Here is a 19782-nt window from a genome sequence, read left to right as displayed (position 1 = left end):
CGGACTTGCCCAGTGTCCCACAGTGGGCAAAGAGGAATGTCAGGCCTGCAAAGGGAGGCGTATGAGTTTCAGCCCCTAACCATTACCTCAGGCAAGTCTCTCCAAGTATGCAGAGGTGGCCTTCAATGCCCTCAGCCCTCCTTCTCTGACCTCTGATCCTTTGCTATGGCTTTAGAAACAGGCCTGTGACCCATTTATAAGGAGACATAAAAGTGGAGGGCTGGATGCCGCTCTGAGGGAGAGAGCTTGCGTGGCATACAGAGAGTCCTAGACTCAATCTCCACCACTATAGACCTGCCAGCTATCCAACGGGTCAATCGGCTAAACAACCAACCCCTCAACTGACTAACCAGTGTAACATACTCACCACACAATGAACCAGTCAACCAAGTTACCAAACAAACACCAGTCAACTAACCAACCAACCAACCAACCAAACCCACCACTCAACCAACCAATCAACCAAGTTACCAACCAACCAATCAACTAACCAACACCTGAGCAGTCAACCAAACCTACTGACCAATCAACCAATCAACCAAATGATGAACTAACCAATCAGCTAAACCCACCAAACAACCGAATAGCCAAGCATCAATCAACAGTTACCAAACAGCTAATCGAATTATGCATAAATCTTAAACATCAGCAAACCCCAAAAGCAGGTTCAAGAGGAAACCAGGAGCCTTTTCTTTCCTGGCAAAGATGTTATATATGGGGGTGGGGTGGTCCTTCCACAACTTTCCTCTTGCCTCTGCCTCAGGTGATCTGGCCAGTGTCCTCTGGTAGAGAGCAGAGGCTAGCAGGCATTCTGGCCCAGTAGCTGGTGTGTGTGTGTGTGTGTGTGTGTGTGTGTGTGTGTGTGTGTGTGTGTGTGTATGTGTGTGTGTGTGTGTTCACACACACAGTGGTAAGTACAGTCCATGTGCAACAGTTCTCAGCATGGGTGTCTAAGAAGGAAAAGCGCTAGGTGGCAGGGTCCCTGAATGAGAAGCCCACCCCCTCCAAGTAGTAAGGTGGCAGGGCTGTCCCTGGGGTCGTGCTTTGAAGAACAAGTCAGTTTTGGACTCCATCAATTCTGTCCTGGATTCTTGTATGTTGGACTTCTAACGCCTGAAGTGGGCACACTGGGATGTGGGGTTATGGCACAACTTGTTCTTACAGAAATGATGCCAAGGGACATTCAGAGGCCCTTTCATGGGTGGCTTAGCCTTAGGACACAAACCATGAACCAGGAAGTCAGCCCTACCTGCACCCTGATTTTGGACACCCACACCCCCTTCTGTTATCAAAGCCAGCACCCAGTCTTCAGTCTTGCCGTCACAGCTCTCACCAGCAGGTCCTTGACAAAAGACCCAGTGGTCCTCCCTGCTGGAGGCAGTCTTTGGGTTTGTGAGAAGCACAGCATCTCGAGTCACACGCACAGCATCTCATCCTCGCTTTGCACGCTGACATACACTTCATTAACTTACTAGTCCCCCCCCCCCCCGGGGGCTGGGGACCGAACCCAGGTAAGCGCTCTACCACTGAGCCAAATCCCCAACCCCAACTTACTAGTCTCTTGACCATGCTTCCCGAATGTCTCTCAGCTCCCTCACAAGGCCACCTGGGCCTCCTAACTACTTGGAGGTTGTTGGGACAAGGCTACCGAGTTCACAAACGACGCGTCTAGAAAAGAAAGAAGAAAAGACACACCACCGGGCTGTGTTAGAAATCAAATCCATTTTATTGAAACCATAGCAACAACCAGTGTGGCCCTGTTCATGCGAAGCACAAAAACTTACAATAAACTTTTGTACATAGGAAGTTGTAAAATATATCATTTTTCATAGAAAAAAGCACACAGTAAACTGCGGGCCGAGAGAGCCTACAGATCATGGAGAGTCGGCACACCCCTCTGAACAGACCGGGCACAGCTCGGAGGCAAATGGAAACTATCACCGGATGTAGGACGGAATGGGGATGCAGCTGGGATGGGCGTGGTCACTTGAAGCTTGGGAGAGCTGACGGGCACACAGGATCAGAGGGCTCTGATTTAGGGTCTTGTCATTGGTGGTTTTGTTTCTGTTTCTTCCACAGTAAAGGGCTTCCGGTTTCAAACTATCAATGAAGAAGATCAAGGCTGCTCAGCCAGGCTCTGCGCGAGGCCTCTGTGCCTAGTGGAAGGGCAGCCAGGGAGCACTGAGGACCCCGGTACAGACTCACACCGCGAGTTCCCTGGAGATGGGATTGGTTGCTCATTCTAGAAACCCAGGAGGGGTATGGTTTTCCCTTACCATCTCAACCTTGCCCTGCAGGCTGGGTGAAGGGTCCCACAGGACTCCTTGCATCGGGAAGTTTCCCGGATGTTTGGTAGCAACCAGAAGTCTCCTTCCACAGGCTGAGCAGATGTTTGCTCCAACATCTGGAGTGGAAGTGTTGATGCTCCAAAGACACCACACCCACACACATGAGGCAGAAACAGCCTGGTGAAAGGCTAGCTAGAGCTGGTTCAAGGTCGTGTGCATCTTATAAACTCCCCAGAAGGGATGGATTTGGGGGGGAGCTATCTCAGTACTCAGGAGGCCAGCCTGGGCTACATAACGAGTCAAGGCCAGCCTGGACTACATAGTGAAACTGTCTCAAACAAATAAGGAAACATTCAACTCAACTAGGTCCACACGGTTCTCTACAGGGAAGGTTTTGTTCAGACTCCCTTAGATGTTTTTTTATTTTTTTTTTTTAGGAACCATTTGTACTTTTGCTCATGTGGATGCGTGTGGCGTCTGTGGAGATCATGGATCTCCTAGAGTTAGTCATAGGTGGGTTATAGTTATAGTCTGTGAGTCGTGGGAACTGAGCTCAGGTCCTCTGGTAGAGCTGTTAATCACCAAGTCACCTCCCCAGCCTTTCAACTGGGGGACAGCATTCTGTTTTATTTTCTACTCCCACCCCCTTTCTTTTGTCTAAGAAATGTTTGGCTGGATCATGAAACCCTGTTTGAGGCCAACATTCACAGGCAACTGTGCCCCATCCCCAGGACTGGGGTGGGATTCCACCTTCTCTAGAGAAAGCTGTTTACAAAAGCAGGTTTCATTTTACAGCGGGTTTGGACCAGGCTCCTAAGTGATGGAAGCCAGGACTCACCACACTCTTGGAGCCCGGGACTCTGGCAAGCGCTGAGGGGTTCTTCCTGTGTGTCCCTGCCCCTCTCTCTCTGGTGGCTGGTGTGTCATGGGTGGTTTTACAACCACAGGTCACTCCATTAACCCCCAGGAGGAATGCGCCAGGAATCCGGTCCTCCCACAGCTAAAAACTAGGTCACCCAAACCATGGGGAAGCGATGTCGAGCTGCCACTCTAACAGCAACCGTGAGAGAGCCCTTGTTCTAAGGAGTAAGCAGACATCTAAGACCTGGAGCCTCTTGCAAAGCCAAGCCCCAAAGGAGGACAATCTAGACCTCCTTGGGGTGGGGCAGATGCTCGACACAGGGACACGGAATGGTGGGGAAGGCTCCTGATGCACTGGTCTTCCATGAGACCAAAGGTCATGTGAAAACGGGCCACAAGGACAAGGACAAGGACAAAGAAAAGATAAATCTCTGGAGTGCTACCAACTTTAAATAGACCAGCTCTGCTGGTCATACGAACACGTGACTGCCAAGAAGGTTGGGGACATGAGCACGGATACCACCAGGGCAGAGCCCAGGTTTTGCCCAGGGCTTCTCCCTGCAGCCCATCTGTCTGACCAGCAAACACAGACCCTATTTCTCTGTTGGTAGGACGGACTGTAACCTTAGGGCTGTCCACTCTTGTCATCCAGACAAGAGCCCCCTTCACAACGAATCTCAACCCTGTATCCTCAAGAGTTCGAAAGCCTTCCCCCCTCCAACACCAAAGAAAATGTGGCAAAGAGTGTCTCGGTGAGCATCTCCTGAGAGGAGATGAGCCACCAGATGGGGACCGCCACCTGGCCAGTCTGGGCACTGGTTGTCCAGCAAGAGACTCCACGGCATGCTGCTCATGAGGGGAAGGTGCTCTGTCACCGTCACCAAAAGCCACGGAGGCCCAGGACAGTCAACGACACCGAAAGGAAGATTCTTGACTCTCTGTAACCCTCCCACCCCCAAAGGACAAAGTACAGATAAAAAGCAGGACCCCCGAATCCCAGTAGACGACACCCCCTTCTCCCCAGGTCTCCATATTCACTGCCTGACGGGGAAGATCCGGAAGGCGTTTCCGTTCTGAGGAGTGCTCGGGCTGTAAGAGAAGAGGGAGAAGGAAGTTACAAGAGTTGTGGGCAGAAGAATGGCCGATAGGGCCAATGTGTGGTAAGGGCAGAGCCCACAGAAGTCACACCCAGCAGGACGAGCCCACTTGCGCCAACAGGAAGCTGCGGTGTGAGTCCAGGCTGAGGTTGCGGAGCGACTTTCTGGGTTTTGCTGACACCTGTGTCAGACATCTGGTTGACCGATGATTTAAGGGATGGCATAAAGGGAACACATACCCGAATGCTACCCAAAAATTTGCTGTTGTGGGTCCGCTATCCTTTGCCAAGGCACTGTCGGTGCGCGCAGGGGAGAAACACAGACAGCGAAGAACAGAGAGCAACCCAGAGGCACACGGTTAAACAAAACCTCGCTCTTCTGATGGAGGTCAAGTCCTTCAGGCCTTTTGTTGGTCTTTTGAGATAGGGCCCTATGCAGCCTAGGCTGATCTCCAGCAAGTTGGATAAGGATGAGGATGACTCTGAACTCCTAATCCTGCCGCCTCCCCCTCCCAAGTGCCACCACACCCAATTTATGCAGATTGAATCCCAGGCTTCGTGCACGATCGATCAGCAAGCTAGGCAAAGGTTCTGCCATTGAACTACATTCCCTGCTCCCAATCAGACTTAAAAAACGCCTTCACAGAACTATAATGTCCTGTGAAATTCAGCCATGACTATAATGTCTGACCTCTATACCAGCGCCTAGGTCTATATACCCACGAGATGAGAAAGTGTTTACAGGGGTCCTTCCGGCTTCCCCTCCTTCTGTGCCGGCAACTCTGCCTCTGTGAATTTGTCCGTTCGGGAAGACATGTGCTTTCCACTCACAGAGGTGTACACATGGGAGGTAGCTTGCTGTCAAACCACATCAGCCTTTTAAAAACTTCACAACTTCTCAAGCGGCCATATTGTATCCATGCCTACCCACAATGCACTTCGCATTTTGGAGGCTCCGCAGTCCCACATCTGTCCTTGTCTTGTGGGCACTGCACAGGCGTCCTGGGTACTCTGGCCTGAATCTTTATCTCCATTGCTTCTGTGCAGAGTGACTCTCCCTGGCCCAGAAGCTGTCCCTGGAGCAAGGCAAGGCAGACTGATGTCCTGGTTCTTTTTTCTTTTTTTTCTTTTTTTTTTTTCCGGAGCTGGGGACCGAACCCAGGGCCTTGAGCTTCCTAGGTAAGCGCTCTAACCACTGAGCTAAATCCCCAGCCCCGTCCTGGTTCTTTTTAATGTGGTGGTGGGGATGCAACCTAAGGCCCTGTGCATATCAGGCAAGCATTCAGCCATGAAGCCACAGCCCAGTCCCATCTTCAAAGTCCCCAACTGGGTTATCTTAGTGTTGAGTTGTAAGAGTTCATACACAGGCCACGTGCCCACGTGCAGGCACACACATGGTCACACACACAAACACGCATACTTGTGGTGTGAAATCCTTCAGTCCACACGCAATCTGGAAAATTGTTCTCTCATTCTGTAGCTAGACTTCCTGCCTCTCTCCCTCCCATCCAAGCACTAACCCTACCTCTCTTTCCTCTCATAAGTCTAGGGCCCAGTCACAGAACTCTCCTGAGAACTCACACTCTTTGGCTGCAAACAGCCAGGACTTTGTTGGTGTTTTCTAAGACAGGGTTTCTCTGTATAGCCCTGCTGTCCTGGAATTCACTTTGTAGACCAGGATAGCCTACAACTCAGAGATCCACCTGCCTCTGCCCACAGAGTACTGAGATCAATGGCACGTGACAATGCCCAGTGTGGACGCTTGTGTGACAATGCCCAGTGTGGCCTCTTGCTGGCTGCCACACACCTGCTCTCTGAGACTTGGTGTCTACTTTTCTTTTTTCTCTCTCTCTTTTTTTTTCTTTTCTATTTTTCGGAGCTGGGGACCGAACCCAGGGCCTTGCGCTAGCTAGGCAAGCGCTCTACCACTGAGCTAAATCCCCAACCCCTTCTTTTTTCTCTTAAGACATTTATTTTTATTTCATGTGTGTTCCTGAGTGTTTGTATGTGCACCGTGTGCATGCATGCCCAGGGAAGACAGAAGAGGGATTCGGAACCCCTGGAGCTAGAGTTACAGGTGGTTGTGAAACACTCAATTCGGGTACTAGGAACCAAACTGGGTCTTCTGCAAGAGTGCTGAGGGCCCTTAACCACTGAGCCGTCCCTCCACCCACTTCTCTTCATTTTCTCAATGGAGTCTTTTATAATATAAAGATTTAAAATGACCCAGTTTGTCATTTTTTTTCACAACTACGCTTTTGGTGTTTAAGGAAGCAATAGCTAGTTGACCCTCACATAAGCACAAGCTCACTTTCTCCTAAGAGCTTCCAGGTTTTAGGCCCACCATCCACTAGAGTCTGTGTCATACATGGTAGGAGCCCTCACCCAGCATCACAGTCCCACGTGCCAACTGTCATCTGGAATGGAAATGAAAATGAAGGCCAGGGACGTGACTCAGTGAGCAAAAGATCTTCATGCCAAGGCTGATGGCCTGAGCCTGATCCCTGGGACCCTCTGAACTTCATGTGTGAGCACATGCATGGATACACGTGGGTGCGCACACACACACACACACACACACACACACACACACACACTCATGCACAAACATAGACATATACACTCACACACACATACATACACATACATAAACACATATACACTCATACACAAACACACACATAACACACAAACACACTCATATACATATACACTCATATACAAACACACATATATACTCACAAACACACATATACACTCACACACAAACACACATATACACTCACACACAAACACATAAACACACATATATACTCACAAACACCTACAAACACACACACATAACACACAAGCACACACACACACACATATATATACTCATAAACACACACACATACACTCACACACCCTAACACACACACTCACTCACACACACACACACACACACACACACACTGATTTGACTCTCCCACTCTTCACTTTATAACAAAACTTAGAATTTCATTTTTGTTTGTTTTTGGAGATAGAGTCTGGCTGTGCAGCCTAGGTTGGCCTCAGACCTGTGGCAATCCTCCTACCTCAGCCTCTTGTGTACTAAGATTACACGCAGGGGTCACCATGCCTTGTTAGAATGTTCTGACTCTGTTTTCTCAGCTGCAGAGGACCCTGATAGGCTTACGTTATATTTATTATTTATCTGGGACTCTAGAGATGGAGACAGAGTTCTTTCTAGTCATTCTGTTGGCAGACAAGGCCATCGCTATGTAGAAGCTTCATGCACCGGCTTGCGAGACCCGAAGCCCCTGAGATTGGAATCGTCGGATCAGAGTCCGGGAGTGAGCCGAATGTGGAGGCTCATTTGGGCGGCTGGGGCATAAGGATTGTGCATTCTAGGCTAGCATGGGCTACACAGCAAGACTCTGCCTTCAAGGGGTAAAGAAGCCATTAGTCCAGGGGGGCATGACAATACACTTACTGGCGGGGTGCTTACTTAGCACAAGGTTCTGGGTTCCATCCTCAGCACCACACAAAAATAATCATAATAACATCAATAAATTAAAGGCATGAGTGCATCTGAGAGCTTCACAGAGGCCAACATGTTTCTTGTAAACATCGCACTAATTGATACCTCCTGCAGGAGGCGTGCAGGGTGGCCCATTAACCTGCAAGGTCCTAGTCTCGATGGGGAAGCGTGTCCACAGTTACAGCATGCACACTGCGTCTTATGAAGATGCCTGAACGGCCTGGCCACAATTTATCAACACTGTTTCCTGCAGGGTCTCCTCGGGGAACAGGAGAACCCAGATTGGACCAAACTCTGAGCCTGACAGCTGGCTGGGCCCTGGGCGGCCCCAAGAGCTACAGTCCTGTGGAAACAGCTGTTTGGAATTCCTGCTTGTTTTTCTGCCTTTCTCGTGGCAGCCTCATGCTCTTGGCTACCCCAGGGTTGAACCTGGAAAAACCGGATGCCATAGATATGTTTAGCGACATGGTGCAGGAAAGAGGTGTGAGACCAGGACATGGTGGGATAATCTCAGGGGCTGACAAGGCCAAGCAGAGGGAGAAAGGGGGCTGCCCAGGGCCAGGTTCCCCTAGCAGCTGGGCTGGTTTCTAGAAAGTGCCTTCTGCCTCTTGGGTTTCAGGCTGAAGAGCTCCCAGGGCTGTGTCCACTGAGTAGCCAGGAGAACCACCCAGGGTCATGTGTTCCCCGCCTGCCTCACACGTGAGCAAGCCACGTGGGGGAATGGAACTGGAAAGAGTTCTGGCGGGACGCTGGGTGCTGGCACAAGCAACCCTGGCAAGGGAGGCCTGAGGCTGCCAACCAGGCTGGAGGATCCTGGCTGGGGCACCCAATAATCTTGCCTGGTACTACGGAGCACTTCAGGGTATTCTGCACACCTTGCAGCAGGGAACCCAGCAGAGGGGTCCATGTCAATGCCGGTCCCTCCGTCCCCTTCCTGAAGCCACTAAGCTTAATGTGAAGGTCAGGCACAGGCTCTGTGTGTGTGTGTGTGTGTGTGTGTGTGTGTATGTGTGTGTAAGGTGTGTAGGGTGTGAGAAATCGTAAAGTAATCTCTCCCTATCCCTGCCTCTCACAACCCTGGCCCTCAGACGCTCTTTATGGTCTGGAGAAAGCAGAAAGCACAGCTGAAGCACTTCGAGGTTGTTTGTATGAAATTTGGGGGGGGGGGGTGTCAGGGGTAAGCATGAACCACAAGTTGACATCAGGCATCTCTCTCAATGATTCTCCTCTTTACTTTTGAGACAGGGTTTCTCAGTTAGCCCTGGCTAGGCCGGGCAGCAAGCAAGCCTCCAGGATATAGGCCTCTCTCCATTTTCTTTATAATGCACCCCCATGCCCAGCTTTATGTGGGTGCTGGGTATTTGAACTCAGGTCCCCATGTTTGCTGTGCAGCCTTTCCCTGCCTAGCCATTCGCTGAGCCCTTGGGACAATCAGTTTTCATAAAGGATATTAAAATTTTTGATTGAAAAATAGAAGGTATCAGCAACAGTTGGTCTATCATTCACCTACTGTTTCCTGCAGACCTAGTCCAAGTCGGGCTCTATGTTCAGTGTGTTGTGGGGAAGTGGTAACAAAACGGATGGATCCTGGCCCTCGAGGAGCTTGCACCAGACAGACATGTGAAGGAAGTTACACAGAGAAATGATGTGGGAAAGAAACAGGCAGGCCAGGTCTAGGGGGGGCAGTATTAGGAGGGAGAAGGATGCCTGCCAAGGGGCATCACTTGCCTTCAGATCTGAATGACAGAGAGGATCAGTCACAGGCATGCGTGGACAAGGCTCAGGGTCAGAAGTCAGCAAGTGCAAAGGCCCTGGGGTAGAAATGGCCTCCACATGTTCCAAAACAGGGAAAGACCATGAGGTGGAAGCGTGGTTCCAGGGAAGGACACTACGTGGTGGAGAGGTGTGTCTGGGCACTGGAAGGTGGCTTTTGTTCCTAGCACAGCAGGAAGCCATTGGTGGGAAGGGCTCTGTGGGAGACAGGTGGCTTTGGCCATTCACTGAAAGGAAATTAACCGAGGGGGACCCGCTGGGAGTGTGTAGAGTTGCACAAAGACGTTCCTCATCTGTTTAGTTCAGAAAAATGGATGGGGAAGGAAGCAGCTGGATATGACCCTATCATGGTAAGCCAGCAGTGTGTGCCCGGTGCGAGAATGCCATGAGCCATCCAGGCAGTATGGCGAAACATCCCCAGGGTGCTCCGCCCTGACGCCAGTGCAGTCCCTCTCAAAAACAAACTCTGACTGGCTGTGGTGGCATACCCTTTTAAACCTAGCACCTGGGAGGCAGAGGCGGGCAGATTTCTGATCATGAGACCAGCTTAGTCTGTGCAGCAAGTTCTGGGCCAGCCAAAGCTATTCTAGTGAGACCCTGTATAAAAAATAAACAAAATGATTTTACTACCAGGCCCAGGAGAGGGCTCAGCAGGTGAGAGAGCTGCACAGAATGATAAGCTGAGGTTGTAAGGTTGATTCCTGAACCCAAGTAAGAGGCCAATGTGCTGGACTCCCTCGTCTGTAGTCCCCAGATCCTTACAGCTAGATGGAAGTCAGAGGCAGGTTAGCTTGTGGCCAGCTAGTCTGGAGCATTCTGCTCAGCAAAGAAGTGAGACCCTGCCTCACCAAGGTGGAAGGAGAGAACTGACTCCCTACCTCTGTCCTAAGACCACACACACACACACACACACACACACACACACACACACACACTCTCATCCATGGACACAGACACTCATCCATGGACATACACTCTATTGTATACACACTGCATGGACATACACACACACTTTGGTACACACATATGCTATAGTAGTATACATGCACATTCTGTGGCATACACACACACACACACACACACACACACATACACACTCACACAGACACACACACACAAACACACAATCTATTTTTACTACCTCTTAAAAGCCTCTGGAATCCTCTGAGAGACGAAAGAGAAGGGGTAGGGGGAGGCCTGCTTGAATGCCAGGGCATAGCCGGCCTGGGTCTCTGCAGAGGCACTTGGAATCAGACCTCCACGGGGCATGCGGGGCAGCCCAGCAGAACTTCTATCTGATAGCAAGAGCTCTTGCCGTTTGGAACCTTCCAGAACAGCCTGGAGTGAGAGAGAGGACAGCTGGTTCTGGAGCAGCACAACCTGTGCCTCCATGGGTTGGCAGCTGACCTCGGGGAGTCATGGGATCCCGGGACACAAAGGGGTCCATGATTCTGGCCTTGGAAAGGAGTGGTTGCCTTCTCATTGCTAAGTGTGCAACCCTGTCTTCCCAGCTACTTAGGAGGCTGAGGCTGGAGGATCCTTGGTTCAAGCCCTGACTGAGCTACAAAGTGTATTCAAGTTCAGTCTGTGAAATTAAGAGAAAAACTACCCCAAGAATAAAATGCAAAAAGAGGGGTTGGGGATGTGGATCAGGAATGGGAGCACTGGCATGGTGAGACTCTGGGTTCAGTCCAGTGTAGGAAGAGGGGAGGAAGGGAGGGAAAGGGATGAGGGAAACCATTGCTGTCTCTGCACACACATGCAGCTCTTCCCCTGGGCAGATATGTGTGTGCTGCCCCGCTTGACCGAGTCTCACCCCAGTACTGATAGGGACTGTCAGAGTCTACACTTGAGAGCCCGAGGCAGGAAGATCACAAGCTCTGGGCCAGCTTGGGCTTTTTAAAATGAATAGTGAAGTCCCGTCTTTAGGAAAACAAAAACAAAACAACCCCAATCAGACCCCATTTGTATATCTTTCTCTGAGCCTCGTTTTGTACTTTGAAAATCCGGGTTTGCCCGAAATGTTCTGCCTGAGAGACATCTGAAGCACTGGGCTTAAAATCAAATTCGAGCAAACATGTCTCCACTGTTTACAGCGGCTACTAGAGCTGCTGGGGCCTGTGGCGCTCACGGTGTGTGTCTGTTGACCCTTAGGACAGAGATTCTCTCTATTACCCATGCCTTTCTCAGCCCAGGAGAGTTGCTCATACTGAACGATTCCACAGCCAGGTAAAAGCCTGTCTGGACACACCTCCTGCCCACGGTTTTCTGTTCTGGGCAGGTGACCGGGAATGCCCTGTTGCCCTGGTTTAAGAAGAGCCTGAGGCTGACAGACATCTATCTGGGCACCTGCTCTCTGTGAGGATGTTGCTTAGCCAGGGTTAGCCACAAGTCTGGGAGAGAACAGACTGTCCTGGAGACTCACTTCTCACATCTGCCTTTCACAACTTCCAGGAAACCTCCTTCCCCAAGAAGACCGTTGTGAAATCCAAGCCGACACATCAGCCAGTGTGGGCAGTGCCCCATGCCACTCAGGATTTAAAATGCCGTGTGCCAATCGAGGAGTGGTACCGTGGGCCTAATAATCCTAGAACTTGGGAAGTAGGGACAGGGAGATTAGACGTCCATGGTCATTCTCAGCTACACAGTGAGTTGGAGGCCATCCTAGTTTACATGTGACCCTATCTCAAATGAACAAAATGACAATAACGGGGGGGGGGGGTACAGGGGGATGGCTCAGTAGGTAAAGGGGCTTGCAGCCAAGCCAGCCGGTGTGATTTCTACCCCTATCACATGGTGGAGGAGAGAACTGACTCTTGCAAGTTGCCCTCTGACTTTTACATGCTGCTGTGGGACATGAGTACCCCCCCCCACACACACATACACACCGTGTAAAAATAAATACAAATTATTTTAATTGGAAATAAAGTGCTATTTGGAAAACACTGGCCACAGAGTCTTATATCTTAATGACTACTGGGACCATCTCTAACCCCTCTAGGGTCTCAGCAGCTACTGGAACAACCTGCCCTCTGGCTTTGAAACCAGACCTGACTGGGACAGGCTACCAAGATGTCCCAGTCAGGTCATTTCAAGATCAAGGATGCCCAAGGAAGATACAAACATGTCGACCATGCTCAAAACATTTCTGCTGGGTTCTTGTGGCCAAGGAGGGCCCAAGCTTCCTATACTTTGGCAGCAGTGACCTGCTCTGGCCTGGGTCTCACTTCTGTCTGTCCCTACCAGGTGGCTAGGCTCACATCACAGGACAGAGGTCCAGCTTCATGCTCCTTGATGGATCCAGTGCCTGGGAATGTGAGGGCCTCCAATGTGGAGGAGGCCATGGGGGTATGGACTAAAGAGCTAGCTGTGTTAGGAGAAGGGCATGTGTGTGAAGGCTTCATGCCCCTCTGAAAGCCAATTCATGTGGCTCTAGAAGTGAAGCCACCTAGTCCTGTAAAAATGACCCAATTTTCAGGGTTTGGAACAGCTGGAGAGAGCAGCCAAGGTTGCTGGACCCCATCATCCACTTAGTAGGGACCGCTCTGCTGTAGCTATTGATTCCCAATTGCAACTTTCCCTCCTGAGGGGAGGAATGAGCCTTACAAGGTTTAGGAAGCTCCTGAGACTTACAGGATTCACTAGGCCCATCCCACAGCCTGGGAGAGAGACAGACCTCAGATATCAGAGAACATAAGAAAGCAGTGTCCAAAGCCTCACAAGCTCATGCCTCCAAAGCCTCCAGAATCATGAGAAAGAAAGGCCATGGCAGCCAAGGTGTACCAGTGTGAGCCAGGCCCTCAACTCTATCTGCATTAGGAAGGTCTCCTGACAATTCCTCACACCTTAGAAGCTAAGGCTAGAGGGTTGAGGGAGCCGGGCCTTCTCTGAGGTGTGTGCCCTCAGGAGGAAACCACAGGGGAAATGGGTCTTTGCAATTCACTTGCACAGACTAGGGTCACATGAATAAAAAATAGCCTAGGGGCTCCGACCAGAGGCTGTCCTGAGGAACAGTCTAGAAAGTCATGCTAAGGACTAAGAGGTCAGCTGGTGAATCAGAGTACACCTGGGGTAAGTGCCAATGTCCCACAAGAAGGGTGTTCATCACTGTGATTCAGACCTCATAGTGGTGAAGTGCCCGGAGCCATATGCACCCAGTATTACCCCAAACTACAGCCAGCAGGTACACTAGGGGCAGGAAGCCCTGTACTTGCATAAGAGCAACCCAGAGCTGTCAGCACGGCCCTTACTTCCTGCCTGTCACCACTAGGTCCTGTCTCAATAACTCTTGTCATCCATCCCATGAGGCCAGGGGAGCTGGCAGAAATACCAAACGCAGCTGCAGCTTCAGGGAGGAGTGGGTGTCAGTCCCTTAGTCCTGTTGTGCTCACTTTACAGAGATTAAAAACAACTCAGTGAGACTAGCCACCAGGCTGAGGCGACTGGCGCCCAAAGCACAGGCAGGTGGAGAAAGTCCCCAGGGTTCTGCATTCCCTGTACATTTTTTAAGACTACATGGTCAGAGATCATTTCCACAGGATGTGTGCGGCTTTTAAAACTTTTGGGGAATTAGAGCTTGGTTCTCTATGTCTTATGAAATAAATGCACACACACGCACACACACAAACACACACACGGATACATGTATGCACACGTATATGCGCGAGTATACACACATGCATGCACATGTGTGCATATATCATACACATATGCATGTACAGGCATAGACATATACAAACATGCACACACATGCGTACACATAAGGAATAAGAGGGAGGAGCCTACATGTCAAAAAAAAATACACAGACGTTTTCCCAGGTGATGGACAGAGGACAGATGCTCGGATCCGGGAATAGCTAATATTTCTACACTTTCCACAAAGCAAGCGTCAGAAATAGAAAAGGAAAACTTGGAAAGCAAAAACATGAACTGAGAGAGGATTGCAGGTTAGACCTGGACATGGTGAAGACTGCAGGTTAGACCAGGACATGGTGGTAAAATGAACAAACGAGCTTTGAAAAATAAGGAGCTGCCAGGCCCGAGGGCCGGCCCTACCTCTCTGACTGAACCCCGTTCCTGAGGGAGCCCACGTAGCTCTTCTTTTTGTCCACGGGCATCACATCTGCATAGCCACCAACCTCGTCGACAATGACGCCTGCATGCACAGCCGCCTTACAGATGCTGGAAGTCTGCAAGGACAGGAGGTTGTATGTCAGAGCCAGGACCCAGGTCCCAGTGCTGCTGATCACGATGGCCCCAGGAAACAGCTCACACAACCTCAGCTCCTGAACGTGCCTCAGAGCACATGCTCTCTGTCACTCTTCCAAATCCCACTCTCCACCACACATACCTTTCAGAGTGGCCACACTGCGTGTCTGACCCTCGGGGACTTAGCGGGGACCAATGAAGACCCTGCTTCCATGGAGTTGGGGGGGCTAACAAACAAACGCACACACACAAGCACACAGGCGAGATCTGTGAGGGAAATAAAACCAGGTCATGAGATGGCAGCTGGCTGTTAGGGGCTGCTTCAGAGCAGCCGAGGGCAGACTAGGGACAGAGATGCTCCAGTTGCACCCATGTGGTTATCTGTAAGTGGAGTATTTTATCTAGGCAGTGGGAGGAGACTGTGCAAAGGCTCCAAGGTAGGCACATCACGTCCTAGGAGAAGACAGCAGGCTAAGATAGTTGGTATGCAGTGACTGGGGGCACCGCGACACAGGTGGATGCTCTCAGCTGTCTAGTGCATACCAGTCTGGTGCCAGGCGAACCGTTTCAGAGTCCCGTCCAAGGCTCACAGGACAGAAGCTAGGCAGGACACCTCAGTTACTTTTTGCCTAGAAGCAGGACCATCCAGAGTGTTCCCAGCCCAGGACCAGCGTGCTGATGTCCATCTAAGGCCAAGAGCTCCAGAGCCACCTCCCTGGCCATGTCCATGGTGCTTTCCTCGGGCAGCGTCAGCCTTGTGGTTTAGACTGTGGATTCCACCCTTTTCCCCTGTGTGCTGGAGATGGAACCGGAAGCCTCACACATGCTAACCAAGTGTCCTGCCTCAGAACCGCACCCCCAGTTCGTGATCTCCATCTGCGCTGCACCGTGGGACCAGCTGCAGTCTTTTCCTGAAGATGAAGCACATGTGTATGTCTTCGCCTCCTTCCCGAAGGTCTCAGATGTGCACCCTGGAGCTGAGCTGATTGCCGTAGGGAGGACCCATCTCCTGCCTAGGAAGCGCACACCCTGGAGCCGACCAGATCTCAGCTGTGGCCTATTATCCCATTGGATCCAACGTTGCGGGAGTCATCCCTTATTCCCATTTCTCAGGCCATCCAGCTGGGCACACAGGGTCAGTCACTTTGCCAAAGCTACTTGAGATTTGTGGGCGCCAACTGAAGCCAGGGGTGAGGGCGGGGTCAGCATAACAATGGTCCCCAGAGATGACCACAGCCTAATCCCTAGACCTATGAAATGGCAGAAGGGGTTTTGCAGATGGGATTAAGTTAAGGATGTTGGGGCAGCAGATTACCGGATTTATCCTGGTGGCCCACTGACATCGAAGTGTCCTGTAATGGGGAGGGACTCAAAGCTGGGACACATAAGACTCCCCTGGCCATTGCTGATATCGAATAGGCTAGGAGCCAAGGCATGCGGGCGACCTGGGGAGACTGGTAGCATCCAGGGCACTGGCTCTGTGGCTTGACATCTTGCTGCACTCTTGGGAGAGCCTCCTTCAGGCCAGTTGACATCCATCCTCTAAAACCATGACACTCAAAGGCATGTGGCCATTTCCTCAGGCTTGACTACCATAGCCATCTTCAATCAGAGCAGCTTCTGATTGCATGAGACACTCACGTAATCCAGCCTGTGGACATTCCAGCATCAGGGATGGGGCTCCCAGCATCCTTAGAGACCCCCTGCTTCTTGAGGTTATCCAGAGGATAAAGAGTTAATTGAGTGGGTGGAGTCTCTTCCTGTACAATCCTGAGCCACCCTGGGGGGGACTCTTCACTGGTATAGCTGACTAAACACGAACAAACAAATGGTGGGACTTCTTGGTGGCCTCGGAGTCACCCACAGTACTATACATAACACCAGTAAACTCACTGGTTCACCACCAGGCTGTACCTGGATGGAATTTTTCCTTTGGTCTATGACGGCTCTCTCCATCTAGGGTCCAATCAGCATTGCATGGTCTGAGGAAAATTTGCCCTGCCCCTCAGGCAATTAGAATCGTTTTTTACAGGCTGGAAAGTCAAGCAGCCAATCTAGCGCTCCCACACTCATGGCTCAAAAACCAAAGAACAAGTCTTTGATGTCGAGTTGACATATCATGTCTTCTTCCGTCAACAAATGGTGCGAACAGGACCCTTATCCCGGAAGTGGTCCCAGGCAGAGGCCTATCAGGCTGGTGACTGGCGGGGTCTGGTTCCAATCCTGAGCAAGGCAGCAGAGCTGCCTTCATGGAGAAGCATGCACAAGTTCCAACTCCCAAAGAGCTCTGTGCTGCAAAAGGTTAAGAAGCAACAGACCTGCATTTGTCCCTAAGACCAGTGGGGATGCTGGGGACTCTGGGGACGCTGGGGACACCAAACCATCACTCAGTTTCAGAATCTCCAGAAACCACTTCTCAGAGGTGTGTTACATGAATGGACACAAACGTCTTATTGCACTGACTGGCAACTGGCCAGTCACTGTGTCCGTCCCTCAGATAAGTTGTTCCTGTCTAGGGACTGCCATATCCAGAAGCAAGGCATCAGTTTCCGCTGGGGCAAGTGCCAGGGAAAGTTCCCTCGTATTCTCCAAGTCCCCTGGGGTTGCACGCTCATCCCATGAGAGGTGACTCTTCTCCAGAGGCCAAGAGGCTGTGATTGTGCCCTTTATCCCCTCCCTTGATGAATTCCAGATACCATGACACCCACATTTCCTGGATGCGTGGCAGGCCGCTCTCCCATCTCATGCCTGGTGATGCTCACATCTCTGACAATTGGCAGAAACAGACAGGCATCCTTCCCCTGCCTCTCCTATCACATGTAAAGGGTGTTCACTCTCTGCTCCTGCTGGTTCAACATTAACTCAGGGCCATTTCGTAACAACCCCTGTGATCCCAGAGGCACACTGGCCAGTCCTGGCATTTGGTAGCTGTGGGACCCAGGGCAGCCTGTACCCACTGCTCAGTGGGCCGTGCCACCAGCAAAGGTGGTGCTGGAGGTGTCCCTGGCCTGTCACTCACTCTGACATCATGAGCCCACAAGGTCACTGGGGTCATTGGTCATTATCAATCCCTCAAAGCAGTTGGGAGGTTGAGGGTCAGGAGCTAAACAACCTACCCAGAGTCACTCGGGGACAGCAAAACTATGGCACCACAGCCTGGGACAGGGAAGAATGATGGCTGTGGTGTTTCTCCAAGCAAGGTTCAGGTCTGCACATGACTTGTTGCACAGCAACTGTTATAGACAAAGGCTACGAACTGCCAAGCCCACTGTCACCATCTCCAGGACCCCAAACTCTCAAGGACTGTCCTTGAGTTCCAAGGCCCTTCAGCAGCAGCCTACAGCCACCAACGGCCATGCTCCCAGGAACGGGTTCGAATCCAGGTTCTGCAGCTCTACTTGTGTCCACTGGGTCGGGACAGCTGCAGAGGGGCTGGGAGGCTCAGCTAAACATTGCTCCTCTCTGGGCTCCCAATACCCACACAAGGGGAGTTTGTTGGAGCAGCCGATGAGACCCGGAGGATAAGCAAGGAAACTGAGGCTCAGTGGGGAAAGAAATCCACATGGGTAATTCCCCTGCCTGGGGCCAGCTCGGGCCTCTTGACCTCAGCTCTGGTGTCTGAGCCACGCCCGGACAATCCTGCCTGCAGCTCACCGCAAAGAGAGCTGCAGCCAGGACAGGCACTCTGCAAATGGCTGTATCCGTGGCATTCGGAGGCCCTTCAAAGGTCTGGAGACTACACTCCCAAAATAAATCTCTTAGCTAAACAGACATTTTCCAAGAGGCAACCTCATTTCCCAGAATACAAAGTGACCTAGAAACACAGGCCAGCAGAGCCTAGGGATGGAGACACACGTTTGCTTTGTCCTCCTGTCCATGGCCTCTCTCTCTGTCTCTGTCTCTCTCTGTCTCTGTCTCTCTCTTTGTTTCCCTTCCCCTCCTCCTCCCCTCTCCCCTCCCCTCTCCCCTTCCCTCCCCCTCTCTCCTTTTCTCTCTTCTTCCCTCCTCCTCCCTCTCTCCTTCCTTCCTGCCTTCTTTTTGAAGGGTTCTTAACACCAACAACTTCAGTATCCTTTTGTGCTACAAATACCAGGCCATTACTGTATGCCAGGCCCAGACAGAAACCCCACCCCTTCCAAGGCTCAAAGCTCAAGAAAATACACTCTTTAAAGCCTTCATTCACCTACAGGCCTGCTCCTGTCAAGCAGGTACAGAGAACCATGAAGAAGGCAGAATAAGAGGAAAGGGAGGGAGTAAATCCATCTTGTCTCGCCACGTGCTCACTGTGATATTTGGATCAGACTGTTCTGAGCCTTGTTTTTCCCCTTTGCAAAATGATAAGGACGCCTAAACAAGGTATTTTTCTAAAGCTTGGGACACAGCAGATACTGAGTGAAAAGCTGTGCAACACTGCTATATCCCACGTGTGCAGGAGGAAGGAGTAGCAGCCTTTTTTTTTTTTTTTTTGCTTTATGTGTTGAGTTGCTGTGTTATTTGGTGCATACAGATTTGGTTTATCTTCTTATGAAAAAAAATCTGCATTTTTCTGTGTATCTCTTGTGCCCTTGCTGGAAGAATTGTTTCAAACTTGAGTTGTGTCTTGTGATGTAACTGGCAACTTTTTTAATGGTTTATATCTGGTTGAGTTTTTGTCCATTCTTTTATTCCGAAAACATTTTAAAATCACAATCTGGGGCTTGCCTTGTTTTGTTTTCTCTGTTTCTTTTCCTTTTTTTTTTTTTAAGTTCTGAGGAAGGAACTCGGGTGAACCTATTAGGTGAACTATAACAATGAGTACGTGATATTTTCCTTCTTCATAAAAACTGTCAGAATTTAATTTCAGCTAAACAGCTTTCCAGAAGGCTCTTTTTTTTTTCCTCAAAAAGAAAAAAAAAAAGACAAGGAAAAAGCCTTAGTCATGAAGGCCATTTTGGCCTTAAGGAACTGAGTGACTTCACGCCTGTAGGAATCTGGGACAATTGAAGGCAAATGGAAACAAAGATGGTGGTGGTCAGGGAAGAGAGCTGTTTGCT

At 50.6% G+C, this 19782-nt stretch overlaps 1 protein-coding gene across 3 annotated transcripts in view; it reads right to left on the bottom strand.

Annotated features, from left to right (window-relative positions):
* Positions 1-1703: 1703 nt before the first annotated feature.
* Positions 1704-19782, bottom strand: part of Crispld2 (cysteine-rich secretory protein LCCL domain containing 2) — a 58258-nt gene continuing 40179 nt past the window's right edge. For all 3 annotated transcript variants that reach the window (XM_087593847.1, XM_087593848.1, NM_138518.2), the window contains 2 exons: positions 14597-14730; positions 1704-4238 (listed from right to left, as the gene is read on the bottom strand). In XM_087593847.1, coding sequence (XP_087449973.1) covers positions 4184-4238; positions 14597-14730 — 189 coding nt within the window. In that variant the 3' untranslated portion in view covers positions 1704-4183. The remainder of the gene's footprint in view (positions 4239-14596; positions 14731-19782) is intronic.

Source organism: Rattus norvegicus, chromosome 19, assembly GCF_021556685.1.
Source record: "Rattus norvegicus strain SHRSP/BbbUtx chromosome 19, alternate assembly SHRSP_T2T, whole genome shotgun sequence".
In the NCBI taxonomy this organism is placed as follows: domain Eukaryota; kingdom Metazoa; phylum Chordata; class Mammalia; order Rodentia; family Muridae; genus Rattus; species Rattus norvegicus.
The sequence above is the reverse complement of the archived record's forward strand: the minus strand, read 5'-3'. Positions and strand labels throughout refer to the sequence as shown.